We start from the raw sequence: 22,619 nt of genomic DNA, 5'->3' as shown, positions 1-22,619 counted from the left end.
CCCATCCAACTTTCCAGGAGGACAAATAAAGGAATAGTCAGCAACATCGATCCCCCCCGCCCCCCCATCCTCCTTCCAGACCTCACAGTCTGTCCTACTGTAAGCAGGCATCGTGTCTACGAATTCTGTGGTATTGTACTCTCTCAAGTGCTTAGTACAGTGCACTGCACACAGTAAGCACAAAATAAATACCCTTGTTTGCAGAAATTCTACATTGTCCTGGTTGGGTGACAGTGGAGAGAGTGTGACAGTTTGACAACCCTGCATCTGATTCTCCTGCCCCTTGGGTGGGTGCAAGGTTTAAAAGAAATTGGGCTGAGGGCAAATACAATTTCTTATAGGAAGAGAAACACCACAGGCAGTCACAGATCTGGGTCACCATGGGTGGTGACCATGGTGTTGGTTGGGGGCAGGGAGAAGGAACGGAAGAGCTGGGTAGGGCTGAGGCATGAGGTGGGAAATGGTTCATGAATTGTTTTGAATAGTAATGATCTGTAAAATGGGAATTAAGACTGTGAGCCCCACGTGGGACAACTTGATCACCTTGTATCCCCCCAGCGCTTAGAACAGTGCTCTGCACATAGTAAGCGCTTAACAAATGCCATTATTATTATTATCGTTATCAAGCACTTACTATGTGCCAAGCACTGAGGTGAATACACAGTAATCAGATGGGGCACACTCACAATCTAAGTGGTATCTTCCCCCCATTTCACAGAGGGGAAACTGAGGCACAGAGTGGTTAGAATGTCTAGCTCACGGTCACACAGCTGGCCAGTAGAAGGCCAGGCCTACAATCCGGGTCTCCTGACTCTGAGGTCCGTGATCTTTCTAGCAGACCCAGCTGCCTCCCAGCCTGCAGTACTGGTCTGCACGCCTGCAATGGTGAGCACTACAGCAATCCGTGTTTTCAGTCTTCCAGTAAGAAAGAGCATTTAGTACAACACCTGGTTCATAGTAAGCGCTTAGCAAATGCCGTTTGAAAAACAAAAGACGCATACCGAGGACTGGCTTAAACGGCAAATGTGCACGTTTTATAAGTACGAACATATTTTATGGGAACGTGTGTGCGCGTGCGGCAGGCTTTTATATGCATATACAAATATTTATATAATAATAATAGTAGGCATTTGTTAAGCGCTTACTATGTGCAAAGCACTGTTCTAAGCGCTGGGGAGGATACGGGGTGATCAGGTTGTCCCACGAGGGGCTCACAGTCTTAATCCCCATTTTACAGATGAGGGAACTGAGGCCCAGAGAAGTAATAATAATAATAATAATAATAATAATAATGATGGCATTTGTTAAGCGCTTACTACATGCAAGGCACTGTTCTAAGCGCTGGGGGGATACAAGGTGATCAAGTTGTCCCACATGGGCTCACAGTCTTAATTCCCATTTTACAGATGAGATAACTGAGGCTCAAAGAAGTTAAGTGACTTGCCCAAGGTCACACAGCAGACAAGTGGCGGAGCCGGGACTCGAACCCATGATCTCGACTCCAAAGCCCGGGCTCTTTCCACTGAGCCACGCTGCTTCTCTATATACATACATCTATATTAATTAAATCCTATTTGAGTGCTTACTGTGTGCAGGGTACTGTACTAAGCGCTTGGAAAGTACAGTTCGATACTTCAGCCTTCCCAGACTGAGCCCCTTCCTTCCTCTCCCCCTCGTCCCCCTCTCCATCCCCCCATCTTACCTCCCTCCCTTCCCCACAGCACCCAGACTGTGAGCCCACTGTTGGGTAGGGACTGTCTCTATGTGTTGCCAATTTGTACTTCCCAAGCGCTTAGTACAGTGCTCTACACATAGTAAGCGCTCAATAAATACGATTGATTGATTGATGTATATATGTTTGTACATATTTTTATACTCTAATTTATTTGTACATATCTATCCTATTTATTTTATTTTGTTAGTATGTTTGGTTTTGTTCTCCGTCTCCCCCCTTTTTAGACTGTGAGCCCACTGTTGGGTAGGGACTGTCTCTCTATGTTGCCAATTTGTACTTCCCAAGCGCTTAGTCCAGTGCTCTGCACATAGTAAGCGCTCAATAAATACGATTGAGGATATACATATATATGCTCAGTGCTTGGCACTCAGTAACTTAAATGCCATAATTATTATTATATGCGCATGCAATCTAGTGCCAACTGTAGCCGGCAGGGAACACGTCTACCAACTCTGCCGCACTGTACACTCCCAAGCGCTCAGTACAGTGCGCGGCACATAGTAAACGCTCAATAAATACAACTGAGGAGGATGGCTGTTCTGCTGGAGAACCGGTTGCACGAAGGCAGTCCCCAAAGTCCTTTGTCGGGATGGTCAAGGAAGGTGGGAGCGGGGGAGACGCCTTATCTGGCCGGCCCTGCTGTCCAGCCTGGGCCTCCTCCTCCTCCCCGCCCACCGCTGGAGCCTCTGCTTCGTCCAAGTTTCACTTTTCATTCGCACCAAGATGAGGGGAAATGAAAACTGAGCAGGCTGCCTCCCTCCTTTCCTCTCCTGCTCCTCCCCTCTCCAGAGGAGATCGTGCCTGCCCTCGGAGCAAGACGGCCAGCAGCGAGGAGAAGAGCTCAGGACCAACAGCATCCCCAGCCCTGGCCTCCGTAAGTCCCCCCCGCGACCCCCGGGACCCTCGGCCCACGCGCTTTGGAGTCAGTGGTCAGGGGTTCAAATCCCGCCTCTTCCAATTGTCAGCTGTTTGGGCAAGTCACTTCATCATCATCAATCGTATTTATTGAGCGCTTACTGTGTGCAGAGCACTGGACTAAGCGCTTGGGAAGTACAAATTGGCAACACGTAGCCGACAGTGGGCTCACAGTCTAAAAGGGGGAGACAGGGAACAAAACCAAACGTACCGCCAGAATAAAATAAATAGGATAGATATGTACAAGTAAAATAAATAAATAGAGTAATAAATATACTTCTCAATTCCCTCACCTGTAAAATGGGGATTGAGACTGCGAGCCCTGTGGGACAATCTGACCACCCTGTTCCCCCCAGCGCTTAGAACAGTGCTTTGCACATACCAAGCGCTTAACAAATACCATCATTATTATTTGCACATAGTAAGCGCTTAATAAATGCCATTATTATTATTAATAACCCCCATCTCTCTCAAACACACATTCATTCAGCCGTATTTATTGAGGGCTTACTATGAGCACTGTTATGTACTAAGCGCTTAGTGCAGTGCTCTGCGCACAGTAAGCGCCCGATAAATACGATTGATTGATGAGCAGAGCACTTTACTAAGCACTTGGGAAGCACAAGTCGGCAACACATAGAGATGGTCCTTATGCAACAACGGGCTCACAGTCTACACACACGCATTTCCAGGGTGGGAGGGAAAATGCTTCCTTCTAGGCTGTAACAGTAACAATAATAATAAATGGTGTTAAGTGCTACCATGCACCAAGCACTGTTCTAAGCGCTGGGGGGGGGGAGAATATAAGGTGATCAGGTTGCCCCACGTGGGGCTTGCAGTCTTCATCCCCATTTTACAGATGAGGGGACTGAGGCATAGAGAAGTGAAGGGGCTTGCCCCTGCCCACTCCCCCAATCCCACCAGTGTCCCAACCCTCCCCCCAGCCCCCCGCTAACCCCACCAGGGCGCCCCCCACCCCTCATTAACCCTCTCAGCCCTCCCACCAACCCCCCACAGCCCCATTTGTTCTTACAACTGAGGTGGGGCTCAGTTTTAATCCCCATTTTCCGGATGAAGTAACTGAGGTACAGAGAAATTAATTGGCTCGCTCACAGTCACACAACAGACAAGTAGCAGAGCGGAATTAGAACCTACATCCTCTAACTCTCAAGATCGCTCTCTTACCCCTATGCCACCCAGACTTTCCCAATTCTCCCTCTCGGGGCATCTCCCTGTTAAGGATGCTGTAGTGAGTGCCAAAAGCCGGGGTAAAGGAGATCTCACCGATGAGGGTGGGTGATATTCCAGGCCAACATGTCTGTACAAACGATTTCATGCCCAGGGAAACAAAAGCCACTTGGAAAAGCAATGCACACAGTCGAACCAGCACCTTTCGTAGCAGTTGGGCTCTCTGCAGCCACCCTGAAGGTGCTTAAAATAGAGTACTGATTGAGTAAATGCAAAGAAGATGGGTTCGGTTGATGGCTGGGGACAATTAAGGGATTTAAATCAATTAATGCAGCTTCTTGAAGATCGTGGGCAGCTGGAAGACGCTGCCCCAGGCTTTTGATATATAAAGATTTCTAGGGGTTTCTGCTCTGGGGTCCTGAAGCCACCTTGGTTTGGGATTTTCTTTGCCATCAGTTCTTGCCAGCAGCGAAGGAGGAGGGTTTGATCACCGTTTGCAAATTTAGCTGAATTTTTCCAGCTAGATTGGGAAGGGAGAAAGGGCGGAAGGGCTGACACCTGAAGATGTTAATGTGTTTAGCAAATGGAAAGCAATCTGCAAAATTTGCAATTCACACGGGTTCACTCTGCTCTGGAGGATCAGAAAAATGACTGGGGCCAGGAAACCGTCCTCGATTTCGATTTCCCAGATGCTGGGGGCTTTAGCAGTTCCTGTGGTACCTACCAACCCTTCCCCGCCCACCGAGGTGTGGCCATTGATGAAATCGGAAACTGATTTCGACTTCCCCAGGAAAAGCCTGAGCTTTTCCCCCGTGCCGGCTTGCCAATTGCCATCCACCTTCCTCTTCTTGTTCTTTTCCTCTTTCAGAGTCCCCTCCCATCCCTGTCTCCTCATCTTTTTGTTCTCTTTCAGACCCCTTCCCATGCCTCCCCTCCCACTTTTCTTCACTTTCTTTGTCCTTGCAGGACCTAGCCATCTCTGCCCCTTCTGCTGGCCCAAGGTCAGCTCCTCTGGGTGATTCCTGCCTGCTCAGGGCACAGTTGTGGTAGACACCTCCCATCCCCCGCCCTTTTTATGTCCTCCCCAATTACTACTACTACCACTACTACTACTAATAATAATAATGATTGTGGTATTTAAGCACTTACTATGTACCAAGTGCTGGGGTAGATACAAGCAAATCAGGTTGGACACAATCCCCCTCTGAGCTCCCCAAAGTCATCCCTCTCCCTTCTCCATCCCTCCTCTGCTCTCAACCCTCTCCGCTACTTTCCCATCCTTCCCAGCAGTATCTTCAGATGAGATCTCCTCCCTCCTCTCAAGTGCCACCCTATCTACCTGTGCTTCGGACCCCATTCCTGCTCATCTTACAAAAACTCTCGCCCCTTCCCTCCTCAACATCCATCTTCTGCCTTCAAACATGTCCACGTCTCCCCCATCCTAAAAAAATCCCCTCCTGACCCCACTGCCCCTTCTAGTTATCGCCCTATCTCCCTCCTACCCTTCCTTTCCAAACCCTTAGAATGAGTCGTCTACACTTGCTGTCTCAAATTCCTCAACTCCAACTCTCTCCTTGACCCCCTCCAATCTGGATTCCATCCCCTAAACACCACCGAAACTGCCCTCTCAAAGGTCACCAATGACCTCCTTCTTGCCAAATCCGCTAGTTTGGCTTAGTCATTGGGATGCCAGGACCATCAACATTCCCATTCCGAGGTCAGGCTGATGTGCACCCAGCCCAGGACTCCACCTCCCCCAGGGGAACCAGGATGCTTGGAGGAAGGGTGAGACGGTTACGTTCGTGGACATCCTTGATTACTGACACATCACCAGTCATCAACCGCTGATTTGGGCAGATATGCCAAGTGCAAACAACCACATGGCTGAACTTGAGTAACGATGGAAATGGAAATTAATAAAAGCACAAAAGGGGAAGGGCTTTTAGTGGGCTGGAATGCTCAGAGGTTTCCGTGCTAATGGGTTTGGGGGGTGGCAAACCTCCCTGTCTTCTTCCTCCTCCCTCTTCAGACAAGCCATTCTGTTCATGTGTTTAGGGGAGGAGGAGCAAAACTGGATTTGGGTGGGTTTGAGCCTGGCTTCCCCCAGAGTGTGGTGAGTAAGGAGAAAGGAATTTATCCCCAAAAGGAGCTATTGGTCCAAGCCACTATCAGATGCTGTGTGAGTACTCAGAGTGGGCACCGAACCAATTGGCCAAACGCACAGGTGTCTGAACTTCTGTTTCCGGTAACCCAGAAAATACAAATAAAATGACCCTTAGGATGGAGCAATGCCCACTAAGAGAGCCTCATCCCACTGGGTTCAGACTTGCAAATATTTGTTCATCTGAAAGATTTAGTGGGGATAACAGGCAGTAGGGACTCCTGCTGTATTTTTTATGGTATTTTTAAGTGCTTACCATATGCCAAGTACTGTACTAAACCCTGGGGTAGATGGAGGAAAACTGGGCTGGACACAGTTCATGTCCCTTGTGGGGCTCACAGTCTTAATCCCTGTTTAAAAGACGAGGTAACTGAGGCACAGAGAAGTTAACTGCTTTGCCCAAGGTCGCACAGCAGACGGATGCTGGAGCTGGAATTAGAACCCAGGTCTCCTGACTCCTAGGCCTGGTCTCTTCCCACTTGGCCATGCTGCTTCTCCTAGTACTTTAGTGTTTCTGCTGCACTGCAGACTGTCCTTGGTTCAGGTGACCAGGAGCCCAGGGGAGTGCTGTGGTTGGAGCCGGAGTGGGCGAGAAATGAAATTGCAGACCCTCCTCTTCATGGCCTCATTTTTAAATTTTTTTTCTGGTAACTGTTAAGCACTTGCTATGTGCCAGACACTGTTCTAAGCACTGGGGTAGATACAAGCTAATCAGGTTGCAGTCCATGTCCCATTTGGGGCTCATAGCCTTAATCCCTGTTTTACAGGTGAGGTAACTGAGGTTAAGTGACAGGCCCAAGGTCACACAGCAGGCAAGTGGCAGAGCTGGGACTAGAACCCAGGTCCTTCAGATTCCCAGGCCTGGGATCTATCCACTAGGCCATGCTCATTCTCTCCTCCCCTCCTTGCCCCATTCCCTCACAGCCTGGAAGATTATCTGGCTAGCAACCACCTACTGGTGCATATGCATGTTCAAGTATACACACACAGGTTAGGGTATCATTTTTCCTCCAGATTCAAAGATGACTCTTCTGGTGTCCCATCACATAGGTGGATGCGGCTGTGAAGTCGCGTGTAACTGGCCGTCTGGATATGAGGGTTTGTCCCAAGGACGCTCGACAACATGGACTCCCTATTGAGCTGGGAACGTCTTCCCAAAGGACTGGATGTTGGATCCAACACTAACTTTCCACGTCCTCTGGGTCCTCCAGAGCAGAAGGAATCAGCCGGCCAGGGGGATCCTGGTTATCTCTCTCTGGTCAGTGGGGCACCCACCTTTCCAGACTGTCTGTACTCCCTCCTTGAGCTTGGTCCATTAACAACTCTCTGGAGCACTGTTGCTTGATGATGCTTGTTTTCTATGAAATCTACCCATTCCTCTCCATCTAAACTGCTACAATGCTTATCCAAGCACATATATCCTGCCTCAACTACTGCATCAACCTCCTCGCTGGTCTGCCTGCCTCCTGCCTTTTCCCCCTCCTGGCCTTTTTTCACTCTGCTGCCCGGATTATTTTTCTAAAAATATGTTCAGTCCATGATTCCCCATTCCTCAAGAATCTCCAATGGTTGCCCATCCACTTCTGCAAACAGAAACCCCTTAGAGTCGGCTTTAAAGCACTCAATCAGCTCGCCCCCTCGAATCTTACCTCGCTGATTTCCTACTAAAACCCAGTCTGCACACTTTGCTCCTCTAGCGCCAACCTACTTATTGTACTTTGATTTCATCTATCTTGCTGCCAACCTCTTGCCCAAATTCTCCCTCTGGGCTGGAACTCCCTCCCCTTTTATAACGAACAGACCACCGTTCTCCCGGCTTCACATCTCCCCCAAGAGGACTTCTCAGATTCAGCTCTCATTTCCCCCACTCCCTCTTCCTTCTGCATTATGTCTTGGATCTGTTCCCTTTAAGCACTTGATGGTCACTCCACCCTCAGCCCCACAACACTTATGTAACTTATTTTATTTTCCATCTACCCCTCCTTGTGGGCAGGGAACGTGTCTACCAACTCTGTAATAACTAACAAATGCTTAGTACAGTGCTCTGCACACAGTAAAAAGTGCTCAATAAATACAATTGAATGAATAGTAGGCCTTCCCAGACTGAACCCCTCCTCCCCCTCCTCCGGCCTTCCCTCCTTCCCCTCCCCACAGCACCTGTATATATGTATATATGTTTGTACATATTTATTACCCTATTTATTAATTTATTTTACTTGTACATATTTATTCTATTTATTTTATTTTATTAATATGCTTTGTTTTGTTGTCTGTCTCCCCCTTCTAGACTGTGAGCCCACTGTTGCGTAGGGACCGTCTCTATATGTTGCCAACTTGTACTTCCCAAGCGCTTAGTACAGTGCTCTGCACACAGTAAGCGTTCAATAAATACGATTGAATGAATGAATAATGTACTTGCTCAAGTACTTAGTTCAGTTCTTTGCACACAGGAAGTGCTTGATAAATACCAACTGATTGATCGATTGACTTTCTCTTTTCAGATCCACAAAAAGGGAAGTAGGTCAAAATCGTCACTAGTGATATCTTAAGAGATCATTAAGTCAGCAAGGGCCAGGGGAAATGCAATACAGCAGACTGAAGGGCAGCCAGCCCCTTGTGGTGATTAACCCAAATCTTGATCTTATAATTCCACTGCAGCTTTTGCTCTGAAGCCCAGTATATTCTTCCCTTCCTTCTTCTGGAGGGTAGATTTTCCCCTGCTGAGTGGCACTGCCAACACAGGAGAATAGAAAACCGGGGGCTTTGCCTTTGGCCTCCATCCTGAGTAGCAGGACCAGATCAACCAGAGCCAGGGGCCGGAGCAACTTGGGAGTCTCCACGTTGCGCAGGTGACATCACACGTGAAAACGGGCCTCATCAGCCCACACTGTCCTACCTTTACCTAGACCTAACTCTAACCGTTCCCACCCGCTTCACTCCGGCCATCTGCTTGTCTGACTCCCAAACCTCCGCTTCTGTAAAATACCTAAAACAGGGGGCCTGGCTCACAAGCTGGGGGGCAGAGAGGAGGAGGTAGGTTAATGAGTCCTATTGATTTCCCTTTGGGACTCATTGATATCCAGTTGTCAAGCCTGAGGGTGAACTAAGAAGAGAGCTGGGGAGGAGGAGGATGTGGTGGTGATGGAGGAGCTGTGCAGGGGTGGTCAGGAATTAGCACAAATGAGTATTAGAAGGATGCAGTGGCTGGGGTGGGGAGGGGGATGTCCCCTTAAAAAGCCAACCATGCCAGGACTCAGGCAGGTGTAGGCTGCCTTTCTTTTTTAGTACAGTGCTCTGCACACAGTAAGCGCTCAATAAATACAATTGATGATGATGATGATTTGTTAAGAACTGACTGTTTGCCTGGCACTATTCTAAGCGCTAGGGTAGATACAAACTAATCAGGTTGGACACAGTCCATGTTCCACATGGGGCTCACAGTCTTAATCCTCATTTTACAGATGGGGTAACTGAGGCCCAGAGAATAATAATAATAATAATAATAATGGTATTTATTAAGCACTTACTATGTGCAAAGCACTGTTCTAAGCACTGGGGAGGTTACAAGGTGATCGCGTTGTCCCACGTGGGGCTCACAGTCTTAATCCCCATTTTACAGATGAGGGAACTGAGGCACAGAGAAGTGAAGTGACTTGCACAAAGTCACACAGCTGACCAGTGGCGGAGCCGGGATTTGAATCCATGACCTCTGACTCCAAAGCCCATGCTCTTTCCACTGAGCCATGCTGCTTCTCCAAGGTCACACAGCAGATGAGTGGTGGAGCTGGGACTAGAACTCAGGTCCTTCGGACTCTCAGGCCCTTGTTCTAGCCACTAGGCCATGCTGCTCCTCTGTCTGAAGTGCAAGGACTGCAGCTCCATCAGCCCCTGCAGTAATCTGACCCTGTCTCAGGTAGATTCTTCTCAGCTGCTGCCATCATCATCATCATCTCCACCACCACCCATAACATCAGCAAATATTGATTGAGTCTCACCCCGGGGTGCCTAGTCAGAGACCCAAATCTGAATGCAGGCAGAGAGCTGGAAATGACCATTTGCCTAAAGTTTAGGAAACTTTTAGCTCCTTTTGGGCAGGGATCATATCTACTAACTCCTGCTATGTTGTACAATCCCAAGCACTTAGTACAGTGTTCTGCCCACAGAAAGTGCTCAATAAATACGTCCTTTTCCTCCCTGGACTTCTCCCCCATTCTTTTCCAGCTTCCTGTTCCTTGAACCATTGGCCATTTTCATACCTTGGGAAACTCTTATTACTGTGCTTCCAGGAACTTATTCTGTCTCTTCTCATGTCTCATTTAAATTTATAAGCCAGCAACATTTGCTCTCTTTCTAAGGAGCTCCTTGCTCATGCAACTCCTCATGAGAGCTCAACTCTGCCTACCACATCCTCTGGTTGATCTTCTCTTGTGACTTTTTTTCTGAAAGAAGATGACAGCAAGAAAGGGTCACCTGCATAAATCTCTTCTCGTGTCTGACCTCAGGCAAAGGATAACACCTATCTCTCCACCTTTCTGGTAGAATGATGTATATTATAATGTGAATTCTCTAAACCCCTAGGGGAAAAGATGCTTTGTAGATTTTATTTTGTTCCGGGGTTCTCTCCCTTCAGTATCAGCAGCCTAAGGGAAGACTCTGTTTAGCACTAATTTTGACATTTTACTTCGATTCATTTGATGGTATTCATTGAGTGCATACTCAGTTCTGAGCGCTGTGTACAATAGAAGTAAAAGACACCATCACCGCCCTCAAGGAGCTTACAGTTTAACGGAGATGGAGGGGCCTCATCACTGTTTCTCTGGATGGAGAGCTTCACTTCCTCAAATGAGACATCCCTCCAATCAATCAATCAGTGGTATTAGATTGATCCAACATTTGGATCAGGCAACCTCTAAGTCCCATCCTTGCTCCTCCTTCTTCCCCTTACCCATTCCCTTTTTGTTTCTTCCCCACAGGTGACCCCGAAGCAGGCTGGTGGGAGCTACGGCGAGAGGCAGACTTTTAATTCCACCTTTGGGACGGACGCCGAGACCGGTAGGCTGGGCACCCCACAGCCCCAGCTCATGGGCAGGGTTTTCGGCCAAGAGAGCCAAGCTCCTCACCCAGAGCTGACAGCATCAGACGCCTGTGGTAATAAGCCCAAAGACAGCAGCACCACGGACAAGAAGAGGGGGATGCTGAGAAGCCTGTGCCATACCTCGAGTTGCTACAAAGGTCACTAACTCCTTTCCTGTTTGTCTTTTGGCTTCCCTCAGGTTCTCACTCTAGGGTCTCTGAGCAGCACTATTTGTTCTCGGCCTTGGTAGAGCTGGGTGGCAGAACTGTCCGTGAAAATTGGAATCTTCCTAGCCCCAGGGGACTTTATCCCCTTTTAGAACTTTTTTCCTCCCGGCCCATAGCCCGGTCTGTCCTCATCTGCCCCCACTGCCAACCAATCAATCGTATTTAACGCTTTCTGTGTGCAGCACAGAAGCAAGTGGGGGAAAAGGAAATGAGGGCTTAGTCATGGAAGGCCTCTTGGAAGAGATCTGATCACCTTGTATCTACCCCAGTGCTTAGAACAGTGCTTTGCACATAGTAAGCACTTAACAAATGCCATCATTATTATTATTATTATTATGTGCCTTCAATAAGGCTTTGAAGGTGGGAAGAGTAATTGTCAGATATGAAGAGGGAGGATGTTCCAGGCTGGAGGCCAGATGGTTAAGAGGTCAGTGGAGGGATAAACGAGATCCGAGGTAAAGTGAATAGGTTCACATTAGAGGAGGAAGTATACAGGCTGGGTTGTAGCAGGAGAGCAGGGTGGTGAGGTAGGAGGGAGCAAGGTGACAGTGCTTTAAAGCCCATGGTAAGGAGTTTCTCTTTGTGAAGGTGGATGGGCAACCACTGGAGTTTCTTGAGGACTGGGGAAACATGTACTGAACGTTTCTGTGGAAAAATGATCCGGGCAGCAGAGTGAAGTATGGACGGGAATGGGGAGAGACAGGAGGCAGGCAGTAGAGATGTCTTGAAGGCAGGAGGAAATGCAAGACTGCAGAGAGGGAGAGAGATCAGGGCTGGGGATGGAGATTTGGGAATCATCTGCAAAGCAGTGCCAGAGGCTAGTCTGAATCCAGCCTGGCATCACAGATCAGGGCCTAGGTCAGGGGACACTGAGGGTCCAATCAGCCTTGGGACCAGGTTCTGACCCATCCCTGGGGCTTGGGGCTGCCCTAGGGGTACTGTGGTCCTGGATTGAGCCAGCCTCCAGCATCCCAAATGACCCCAGGAATCACTGATCTCCTCAAGGTCCTCCCAGTCCTAATCTCGCCAGCCCCCCTGCAGTGAGAACCTGCTTCCATGTCTCTGAAGCCCTCTCCAGTCTGGGGCTCTGGGATACAATTGGTTACAGTGCTCTGCACACAGTAAGTGCTCAATAAATACGATTGATTAACTTAAAGGAGCCCTGAGGTGCTGCCTGTTGTGGGTCATTTCTTCTCAGTTGTGATTCTGCCTTGTTCCCAGCACCTCTCGTGCCTCCTCCACTCCTGGTGTCTGCTCCTTTCCTTGGGGATCCTGGCCTCTTGCTTTAGGAAGCAGGAGAAGGGGAGGGAGGACCATCCCACCTGTCCTGACAGCCCCCCTATCCCCACCTCCCCCTGAACCCACACAGGCCCCGTTGGACTCTACAACATCGGACAGACATGCAGCCTCAACTCCCTTCTCCAGGTGTTCTTTATGAACCGGGAATTCACCAGAATCCTGAAGAGGTAAGACAAGGAGCTCAAGGACCTCAGGGCCAAGGTGGAGAAAGTGGGTTTGACTCTCTTAAGCCCCACTCTGATTTATGTATCTGGAAATTTTCCATTAATTGTATCTGGTTATGAACTCACTTCAGGCGGTCAGTGATATTTATTGAGCACTTACTGTGTGCAGAACACTGTGCTAAGTGCCTGGGAAAGTGCAACTATACAACATTACCGATGGATGTGTAGGTAAGTTCTGTGGGGCTGGGGAAATCAATGTGCACCTAGGCAAAAACGGTTTCTCCTCCTCCTCATCATGAGTGCTTACTATATGAAGGGTACAGTACTAAGCGCCTGGGAGAGTACAACACATTTGGCAACCAGGTTCCCTCACCAATTAATGGCAAGCTCCCAGAACCCTAACCCCTCACCACGCCCTGCCCAACCCAGCTCCTTTCTCAACCGGGCCCAGCCCAGTTGGTTCAGCTACAGAAGAACTGTTTCCCATCTTTGCCTTTAGCTTCTGCTCAGGCCCTTGGAGCGATTCTCCTCTGAATTCTTATTAGTGCCCAGACGGGGAAAGAGAACAACTGGCTCACCCTCCTTCACCCCTTCCCCGTTCCCCCGACTCCTCCGACCCCTCGCCCAGGCCTCATCCTGTTCCCCTTCCCGTGGCAGGATCCAAGTGCCATGGGGGGCCGAGCGTCAGCGACAGAGCGTCCCGTACCAGCTGCTGCTGCTGCTGGAGAAGATGCAAGACAGCCGCTGGAAAGCCGTGCAGCCCCTAGAGCTGGCCTTCTGCCTCCAGGAGCACAACGTGCAGCGTAAGGGGTCACGGCTGCTGTTGGGCCCGGGGAGGGGTCAGCACGGGGCTGGGCAGGGGGGAGGTTCAGCCCACCAGGGTGGGTGGGTAGAGGACTGGAGAGCAGGACCCGGTTGATTAAACCAGATCCATCTCCAGGTTGCAGCCTTTCACACCAGCCTCCAGGCCTGCATGTCTCCTGCATGTTTTTCCCCTCCCTTCTCTCCTGGGCTCCATCCATCCCAGCCCCTTGTGTGCACACACACCTCTAACCTGCAGCAGACCCACCCTTTACCTTTCCAAGCCCCTCCCGCCACTCAGACACAAAAACCAGGCCAGAGACAGGAGCCAGGTGGGGAAGAAGGGGCCCTTTTAGGCCCACTGCCTGATATCATCTATGGGTGACCTTGGGCAACTCACTTCTCTAGGCCTCAGGGACCTCATCTGGAAAATGGGGATGGCATTTGGTAAGCGCTTACTATGTGCCAAGCACCGTTCTAAGCCCTGGGATAGATACAGGGTGATCAGGTTGTCCCACTTAGGGCTCACAGTCTTAATCCCCGTTTTACAGATGAGGAAACTGAGGCCCAGAGAAGGGAAGTGGCTTGCCCAAGGTCACACAGCACTTGTATAAATATTTGTACAGATTTATTACTCTATTTTACTTGTACATATTTACTGTTCTATTTATTTTGTTAATGATGCGCATAGAGCGTTAATTCTATTTGTTCTGATGACTTTGACACCTGTCTACACATTTCGTTTTGTTGTCTGTCTCCCCCTTCTAGACTGTGAGCCCGTTGTTGGGTAGGGACCGTCTTTATATGTTGCCGACTTGTACTTCCCAAGCGCTTAGTACAGTGCTCTGCACACAGTAAGCGCTCAATAAATACGACTGACTGAATGAATCTAGACCTGCTGCCCTAAAGTAATGATGATATTTGTTAAGTGCTGCCTGGGGAGGCGGCAAGCACTGGAATAAATTCAAGGTAATCAGACCAGCCACTGTCCGGCCCCAAATGGAGCTCAGGTGGTATCTTATCCCCATTTTACTGAGGCCCAGAGAGGGTGAGTGACTTGTCCAAATCACCCAGTAGGTAGGTGGCAGAGCTGGGACTAGAACTTCGGTCTCCTTACTCCTAGGACTGTGCTCTGTCCATTAGGCCGTATTGCCTTAAGGCCTTGGGCACCTGATTCATGCTAATTGTGCTGTCAGTAGAGTAGCTGATGGTGTTGGCGGGGGAGTAGATCCTGCCATAAGAGGGAACAGATTCCATCTTCCAGGTTTGGGGAGGGTTGGTTGGATCCTAGGGAACAATTTTTTCCCACAATACCGCCTCCTATTCATTTCCACAGTCTACAGTCTGTGTGGCTCCCAGAGCACGGGCCTGGGAATCAGAGGTCATGGGTTCGAATTCAGACACCGCCACTTGTCAGCTGTGTGACCTTGGGCAAGTCACTTAACTTCCCTGGGCCTCAGTTCCCCCATCTGTAAAATGGGGACTAAGACTGTGAGCCCCACGTGCGACAACCTTGATCACCTTGTATCCCCCCCTAGCACTTAGAACAGTGCTTGGCACATAGTAAGCACTGAACAAATACCACCATTATTATTATTATTAATAATTCCAGGTCTGAAGCTTTCCTTCCTTTCTCCCCCTTCCAGTCCCTTTCTCCTTCCTCTTCTTGCCTTTTGTCCCTCCTGTCCATCAGAGGGTAGCCCCATCTGGCTCTGAACCACCCCAGGCCCCAGGGCAGTGCATGGGGGTGTATGACTGCAGTGATTGGAGGCTGATGTCCTGGAACATCTTGGGAAGGCCTCGGGCATCATGGAAATCCCCGGGAGGCTGGAGGGCAGAGAGGCAGGGAGATTTGCCCCTCAGCCTGCCAAACCCCCTATCCCCTGTCTCTGGCCAGGATTTGTCCAGCACGATGCAGCTGAGCTCTTCCAGACCCTCTGGAACTTGATCATGAACCAAATCACTGACTCGGAGCTGGTAAGGTCCCTGACTCTAGGTGGCACGGTAAAAGGGGAGGCGAGAAGAGGAAGAAATTGAACCATCCCGCTTTTTCCTCTTCCTCCTCAGAGGCCTGGGAGGGGCCTGCTGGTCTAACGGCTAGAGGGGACCATGGAAAGACAAGGACAGTGGGGCCAGAGTGGGGCCATCCCTGGGCCTTTGGGTTTGCCCGTCTGGGAATGCAGCTCCATGAGGTGACTGGGGGAGGCGTCACCTGCAGCAGAGAGTCCCAGCGAAGGGGGATTCTTGGGGATTCTCCCCAGGTCCCTTGCAACTGCCCTCTCATTCCCCCACAGACAGGGAGGCTGAATGCCCTGTACACCATCCAGGTGCTGGAATCACTGCTGTGCCGCCACTGCTCCCTGGACTCCCTGAGGTGGAGCAACATGCTCACCCTTTCGCTCCCACTTTTTGATGCTGGAAAGCACCCCCTAAAGACAGTGGTGAGTGCCCTCCTGCCCTGGGCTCTTTCTCCGGGAAATGGTCTGCTACATCTGAGCCCTGGCTCCTCCTGACCATCCTCAACCTCCTCAGGATAAAGTCATAATGTCTCAGAAAGGTCCTTGAAGGCCATCTGGTCCAGTCCCTGCTCCCAGGCAGCACCGCCAATAAACCCCACACAAAAAAGAATCTCCCCTGGGCCTCAGGGAGATGCCCTAGCATTATTTTAGTCCTTGGCAACCCTCCCTTGTGAAATTTCCCATAAGTCTTCCTCCCTTTTCCTTTTCCTTTCCCTTCTTTCCTCTCCTGTCTCCTTTCCTTCCTGACAACAGACAGGCACCTGAGGCTTGTAGGTTGCCGCAGTTGTCCCTCATCTTCCTCTTCTCCAGGGGAATATTCCTGGTCTCCTTAGCCCTATCCGTGTGGGTTTATCTATCACCCCGCCCTGGGACTGAAGGTACAGGCTCCAGGACTGGGGGTCTTTGCCTCACGCTGCTTTTCCTTCTTTGATACACTGTCAGGAGGACTCCCTGCGCTGCTTCTTTCAACCCCGCGAGCCCTCGGGCCTCAGCAAGTGTGAGAGGTGTGGGGAGAAAACACCAAAACTACAGGTAATCCCCTCTGGTCCCTCAGCCCTTCTTACCTGTGACCCAGTCCCCTGATGCTCACTTCTGCCTAAGGTCAGGGACAGCCATGGCCTTCAGCTAAGCACTGAGTTCAGTAAAGATCATCGGGTCAGACACAGTCCCTGTACCACATGGGGGCTCACAGTGTTAAAAGGAGAACAAATATCTTACCCCTATTTTACAGACTAGAAAAACGAGGCCCTGATCACACAGCAGTGACTTGCCCACCATCACACAGCAGGGCCAGGGGCAAAGCTGGGACTGGAACCCAGGTCTCCTGATCAGAACCACTCGTGATCCATCCACTAGGCCACTCTGCCTCCTTAGCGTGAAGGAACGTCAGCTTTTGCCTTTGGAAAGGAGGCCGGTCCTCTTTGATTTCCACCGCACCGCCGGGTTCTCTCATCCTCTGCTTCCTGCTCCCCAACCTTCAGGATCAACGTGCTTTATATTTCAGACCTTGAAGCTGGTTAGCCTTCCCCAGACACTGACCATCCATCTCCAGCGTTTCAGGCTCAAGAACTCCGAGACCCAAAAGGTCGGCCACCCTCTGCATTTCCCCCAGAGCCTGGACCTCGGCCAGATCTTGCCAATGCAGTGTGATACCTGGGATGCCAATGGGCAGGTAATTAATCTGGTCAGAGAAGCATCTGCCTCCCTCTGCTGGGGCCCGAGTCTGCACTGGGCTCCCGGGATGCCCAGACACTCTCAAACCGGAGCATCCCAGAGGCGTCCCTGCTCAGACAGGGCACAGATGGGCAGTGGACTCACTGAAACTGCTGCTGCTCCCCCCAGGTTCTCTTCTCCCCACACCCTTGCAGGCTCCTTGAGTAGGTCCGCCCCATCCCGCTCTGAGCAGGGCAGTGCTTAGATACCATTCTGAGTGTGGTTCCCGGAACCATTTTTACCACTTGGGCTGCTAGCCAGACGGTGGTATACTTAGAGGCAGGAGGGCTGGGGAGGAGGTGCCTTGTACTCCTTCCTCCCCACAAAAGTCATTGTCTTTCCCATTAATTCACACAGTGCTCTTAGAATCCAGAGTGGCAGAACTCAGCAATGGGAAAAACAAACTAGCATTGTGGCAAAATTAAGTGTACGGATGAGCCCTGATGGCGAGCAGAGCACCATCCGGGGCCCTTCGGAGCCACACAGAAGTAGAAGCAGCGTGGCTCAGTGGAAAGAACACGGTCTTGGGAGTCAGAGGTCATGGGTTCTAATCCCAACTCCACCGCTTGTCAGCTGTGTGACTTTGGGCAAGTCACTTCACTTCTCTGTGCCTCAGTTACCTCATCTGTAAAATGGGGATTAAGTCTGTGAACCCCATGTGGGACAACCTGATTACCTTGTATTCCCGTAGCGCTTAGAACAGTGCTGGGAACGTAGTAAGCGCTTAAGAAATATTATCATTATTATTATTATAAGTCATTTAACTTCTCTGTGGCTCAGTTTTCTCATCTGCAAAATGGGGATACAACACCGGTTCACCCTCCTACTTTGATTGTCCCATGTGGGACCTGATGATCTTTTATCTACCCCAGGGCTTAATACAGTGTGTGACAGAGTAAGTGCTTTAAAAATACCATAGTTATTATTATTTGAAAAGTGTGATTCCTGCCCTTAAAGGGTTTACAGCATTATGGAGGAACTAATCCCCTAATTTGGCTTCTTTGTTACTGCCTCTGCATTCCTAAGGAGCCTGTGGATAAACAATTCTCTCCCCGCCACTCACACCTCTCAATAACAGTAATTTTGATATATGTTAAGCACTTACCATGTGCCAGGCACCAAGGTAAATACAAAATCATCAGGTCGGAAACAGTCCCTGGCGCACATGGGGCTCACAATCTAAGAGGGAAGTAGAACAGCTGTTTCAATCCCCAGTTTACTAGTGAGGAAACAGGCACAGGGAAGTGAAGTGACTTGCTCAAGAACACACAGCAGACAAGTGGCACACCTGGTATTAGAACTCGGGCCTCCATGACTCCCAGCCTGAGGCCCTTTCCCTTAGGCCCTGCTGCTTCTCCCCCACCATACTGGACTGGTCCCGGGGCTAGACTCTGGGGAATGTACCTTTGACTAGCATAGAGGTGCTAGTGACCTGTTTTGCCCCTGGTTTTCTATGTCTGGATACCACTCAGGTCCTGGATTCCCAGCAGGGAGGAAGCTCAATAGACTTTGGTCTCTGGGTGCTTCTGGGCTGGGCCGGGAGCCCTGGCGGGTGAGCTGCGTGGGTTTTGTCTCTTTCCAGTATGAACTTTTTGCCGTGATCGCCCACGTTGGGACCGCCAACTTCGGCCACTACTGCGCCTATATCTGCAACCCTACCAACGGAAAGTGGCTGTGCTTCAACGACTCTAGCGTCTGCTGGGTGAGCCACCTCCCCTGCCACCCCAAATTAGCCCCCTAGCCTCATCCAATAACTTCACCCCAAACTCGCTGAGGGCCTGACTGAGGGTTTGGGGCCGCGCAAGACAAGGAGCTTTTTTCTCAGGGGGTTCTGGTTTGCACAGAAAGGAGTGAAGGTTTTGGTGTTGGGAGATGCGTGGTAATCTTACCATCTGGGTGAAATCCTTACTGGACCCGGGGCCGTCACGTTCAGCCAGTTCTCAATTTTCTATACCAATGAAGGAAAGAGAGGGAAAAAAAAAGGTGGTAGAAAATAAAAAGCAACAGATAGCAATCAGAAGAGGGGACTGGGTCTAAACTGGACATAGGAGGAGACACCCCTCAGATAGTAGACTCTGGGAAGATCCAGTGGTGATAGAGGTACAAGGGAAGGCAGGCTTGCATCTGGGGTTGAGCTTGGATAATCCAGCAAAGGGACGGTCCACTTGCGGAGAATCTCGATGTGAATGTAACAGCAGTGTCACCCTGTATGCCCTTTAACTAGCTGCCCCGTGGGTGCCTGAGATCTCTAGGGTCCTTGGGCCTTGGGGTAGACTGGCTCACTTCCTTGTCTTTTGGCTGCTCTAGGTGTCTTGGGAGGACATCAAATGTACCTATGGAAAGTGGAATTTGTACTGGTAAGAAAATCTTGGGTTAGTGGATTAACTCTTTGAGGTGGGTCCCTGGGGCTGCTGGGAAATAAACAGAACATACGGGTAAGGTTCCAGCCCTCCTGAGCTTCCGTGATTTGATCTCTGACTCCCTGCTGCCTGCACAGGGATAAGACAGCAGGGAATGAAGCTGAGGGAGAGGAGTAACATTTGCTTCAGCCCAAGGGGTTATTTGCAGGGGGACAGTGTGGTCCAGGGGAACCACAGAACATTAGCCTGGGAGCTGAGGAGCCTGGATTATCATCCAGCTCTTCCACCAACCTGCTGTGTGACCTTAGGCAAGTCACCTAACCTCTCTGGGTCTCAGTTTTTTCATCTCAGAATTGGAGAGAACAACACTTGCCTCTTCCTACTTCTCAGAGATGTTGTGGGGGCAGAAATGAAATGAGCTATAGGAAAGTATTTTGAAAAACTATATAAAATTCAAGGCATTTAGCTATGTCAGAGCTGTGCCTGTGAGTGCATAATGAGTCCATTTTCTCTGCTCTGCAGGTCATAGTCCAGTAAGGGGTCTGTGCTCTTAGTGTAATGGTCTTCACGACCTTTAGTTGCACATCAGGAAAGTGGCCCACCCAGATCTCCCAAAGAAGCTGCAGAAGGGAAATCCCTTGCCTTTATCCCCTCCCTGATTATACCCTCAAAGCGGGTGACATGTTGACTACCTTGCCACCTCTCTGCACCCTGGCGTTGCCATTCAAGGTGTGCCGAGGAGATGTCAGAATGGGGGGTGGCATCATGGCAGCCATGCTGACTGTTAGCCCGTAGCTCCATTGGCAGCCACAGGTCCCTGAGCAACCTGAACAAGGATGGTCCTTGGCTACTTCAGTAATGTGCCGGGGTGGGTGGGTGTCTGAGTGAAGGATGGGCTCCTCCATCTCCCCTCCCACAACAACTTAATCTTTGAGGGCATCCCTATCTGGGCTTAAAAGAGCCAGACAGACCAGGGGACGGCATTGGACTCAGAAACAATTTTTTTTGATGTCTCTGGGTCCTTTCTTCATAGGAACCCAGTCTTTTCTCACGAATGATCCCATTTTCCTTCCCAACATTCCTTCAGGGCAGAGTGGTGGGAAGGGATTATTCTCCTCATTTAGAGATAGGAAAACAGAGTCCGAAGAGACCAGAGTGAGTGACTGGCCCTTAGTTACACAATAAGCCGATGGCAGAGACGGGCCATGCCCTTTTCCCCAGCAAGACCGCCTCTGAGCAGGTTGTGGTGTTTGGAAAGTTTGATGGCTTTGCTCTTTTCCTCTCCCCTGGACTGGAGTTGAAGTTCTCATCTCCATTGTCACCCCTCACAGCCCCCCACTCTCTCACTCTTGTCCTGACACTGTCGTTTCCTCTTCCTCCTAGGGGTGAAACAGCATACCTCCTGGTTTACATGCGGTCTGAACCCGAGTAGGCCCACCTGGCCTTTTCTGGCCCAGAAGACAGCACAAAGAGTCCTTCTCCCAGGGGGCCTCCTGCCTCTTTCATTCAGTCGTATTTATTGAGTGCTTCCTGTGTGCAGAGCACACAGAGCTCTTCTCGGGACCTGGCTGCACCTCCTCATTGACAAGCTCATCGTTCCCATCAGTGGGTCTGGGGAGACCTCTAGACTGGCTTCTCTGACAGCCTTTATTGTACTACAACTGTGTTCTTTTGAATAGCGTCTGCGGCTCCTCCTCCATCTTATTTATTCTCAACAGTCCTGTGGGAAGGGGAGGGGTAAGCGGAGGTCTAGAAGGGGGAGCGGAGGGGCTTGCCTGAGGGCAGATAGGCAGTCAGCAGTGGCTCAAACAGCAGAATCAAAACTTTTGGTGGGATGGAGGGGCATGGGGTAGGGACCCCAATTCGGCGTCCTGGGCCTGCCTATAGCAGGAGGCATGGGGGCCAAGCTGCCGACGGTCAGAGGAGATGGCTTGTGGAAGGGTCAAGAAAAAGGACGGCCTGGAGAAAGGAGTTTAGTGAGGGAAGCAGAGGGGCCCTGAAGGCTTTGGAGAGAGAACTATGGCCTTTGGGACCCAAAAGGAGGCGGCACTGAGGACTAAGAATAAAAATTCAACCTTTCATCAATAGACAGAAGGATATGAGAGAGATGAAGTTTGGAGCTGCTTCCATCCAGGATGGAGCTCCTGGGAGCTCCCACTCTGCTTTCTTCCCCTTAGTTGTCTCTGTGCCTTTTCACTGGGCCACAGCTGCCTGCTTTCCCAGCAGTCCTCAGCCCAGGGGGATGCAAAGGCAGGATGACCTGATTCAGGCTTGGTCACCATTCCCTCTGCCGCCCGGAAGTATCTCAAGAGGAGATCTCCCAACTCCAGAAATCTAACCCCTCCTCCTGGACCTCCGATTTCATCCCTTCACACCTTACCAATCACTTGCCTCCTCTCTTCTTCCTTACCTGGCCACCATCTTCAACTGTGTACTCTACAGAGGCTTTACCCCCACTGCTTTCAAACATGCTCATGGATACCCTATCCTAAAAAAAATGCTCTCTTGACCCCACGGCTCCCTCCAGTTATTGCCCCATCTCCCTCCTATCATTCCTCTCCAAACTCATTGACTGAGTTATCCACACTTGCTGTCTCACTTCCTGCCGATTCTCTCCTTGACCTCGTCCAGTCTAGCTTCTGCCTCCTTCACTTCATGGAAACTGCCCTCTCTAAGGTCACCAGTGACATCCTTCTCACCAAATCCAACAGCCTTTACACAGTCCTGATCCTCCTCGACTTGGCTGCCTTTGACAGTGTGTACCACCTCCTTCTCCAGGAAACATCTAACCTTGGCTTCACAGACACTGTCCTCTTCTGCTTCTCCTATCTCTCTGACTGCGCCTTCTCAGTCTATTTCACTGGCTCCTCTTCTGCCTCCCACCCTCTAACTGTGGGAATCCCTCAAGGCTTAGTTCTGGGTCCCCTTCTATTTACCGTTTAAACCTATCCACTCAGAGACCTC

General features: G+C 50.3%; 1 protein-coding gene across 2 annotated transcripts; it reads left to right on the top strand.

Moving 5' to 3' along the window:
* Nucleotides 1-2,488: 2,488 nt before the first annotated feature.
* On the top strand, nt 2,489-22,090 carry USP18 (ubiquitin specific peptidase 18). 2 transcript variants are annotated; one of them, XM_038741333.1, is made up of 11 exons: nt 2,489-2,609; nt 10,973-11,231; nt 12,670-12,766; nt 13,421-13,566; nt 15,462-15,541; nt 15,859-16,005; nt 16,525-16,614; nt 17,087-17,254; nt 18,878-18,997; nt 19,603-19,652; nt 21,039-22,090. In XM_038741333.1, the coding sequence occupies exons 2-11, from the start codon at nt 11,081-11,083 to the stop codon at nt 21,085-21,087; spliced, it is 1,098 nt and encodes a 365-aa protein (XP_038597261.1). In that variant the 5' UTR covers nt 2,489-2,609; nt 10,973-11,080; the 3' UTR covers nt 21,088-22,090. The 2 variants fall into 2 exon arrangements, with proteins under 2 accessions (XP_038597261.1, XP_038597262.1); XM_038741334.1 differs by lacking the exon at nt 2,489-2,609 and adding an exon at nt 7,205-7,257.
* Nucleotides 22,091-22,619: the final 529 nt, after the last annotated feature.

This window comes from Tachyglossus aculeatus (genome assembly GCF_015852505.1).
Source record: "Tachyglossus aculeatus isolate mTacAcu1 chromosome 12 unlocalized genomic scaffold, mTacAcu1.pri SUPER_6_unloc_1, whole genome shotgun sequence".
In the NCBI taxonomy this organism is placed as follows: Eukaryota; Metazoa; Chordata; class Mammalia; order Monotremata; family Tachyglossidae; genus Tachyglossus; species Tachyglossus aculeatus.
The sequence above is the reverse complement of the archived record's forward strand: the minus strand, read 5'-3'. Positions and strand labels throughout refer to the sequence as shown.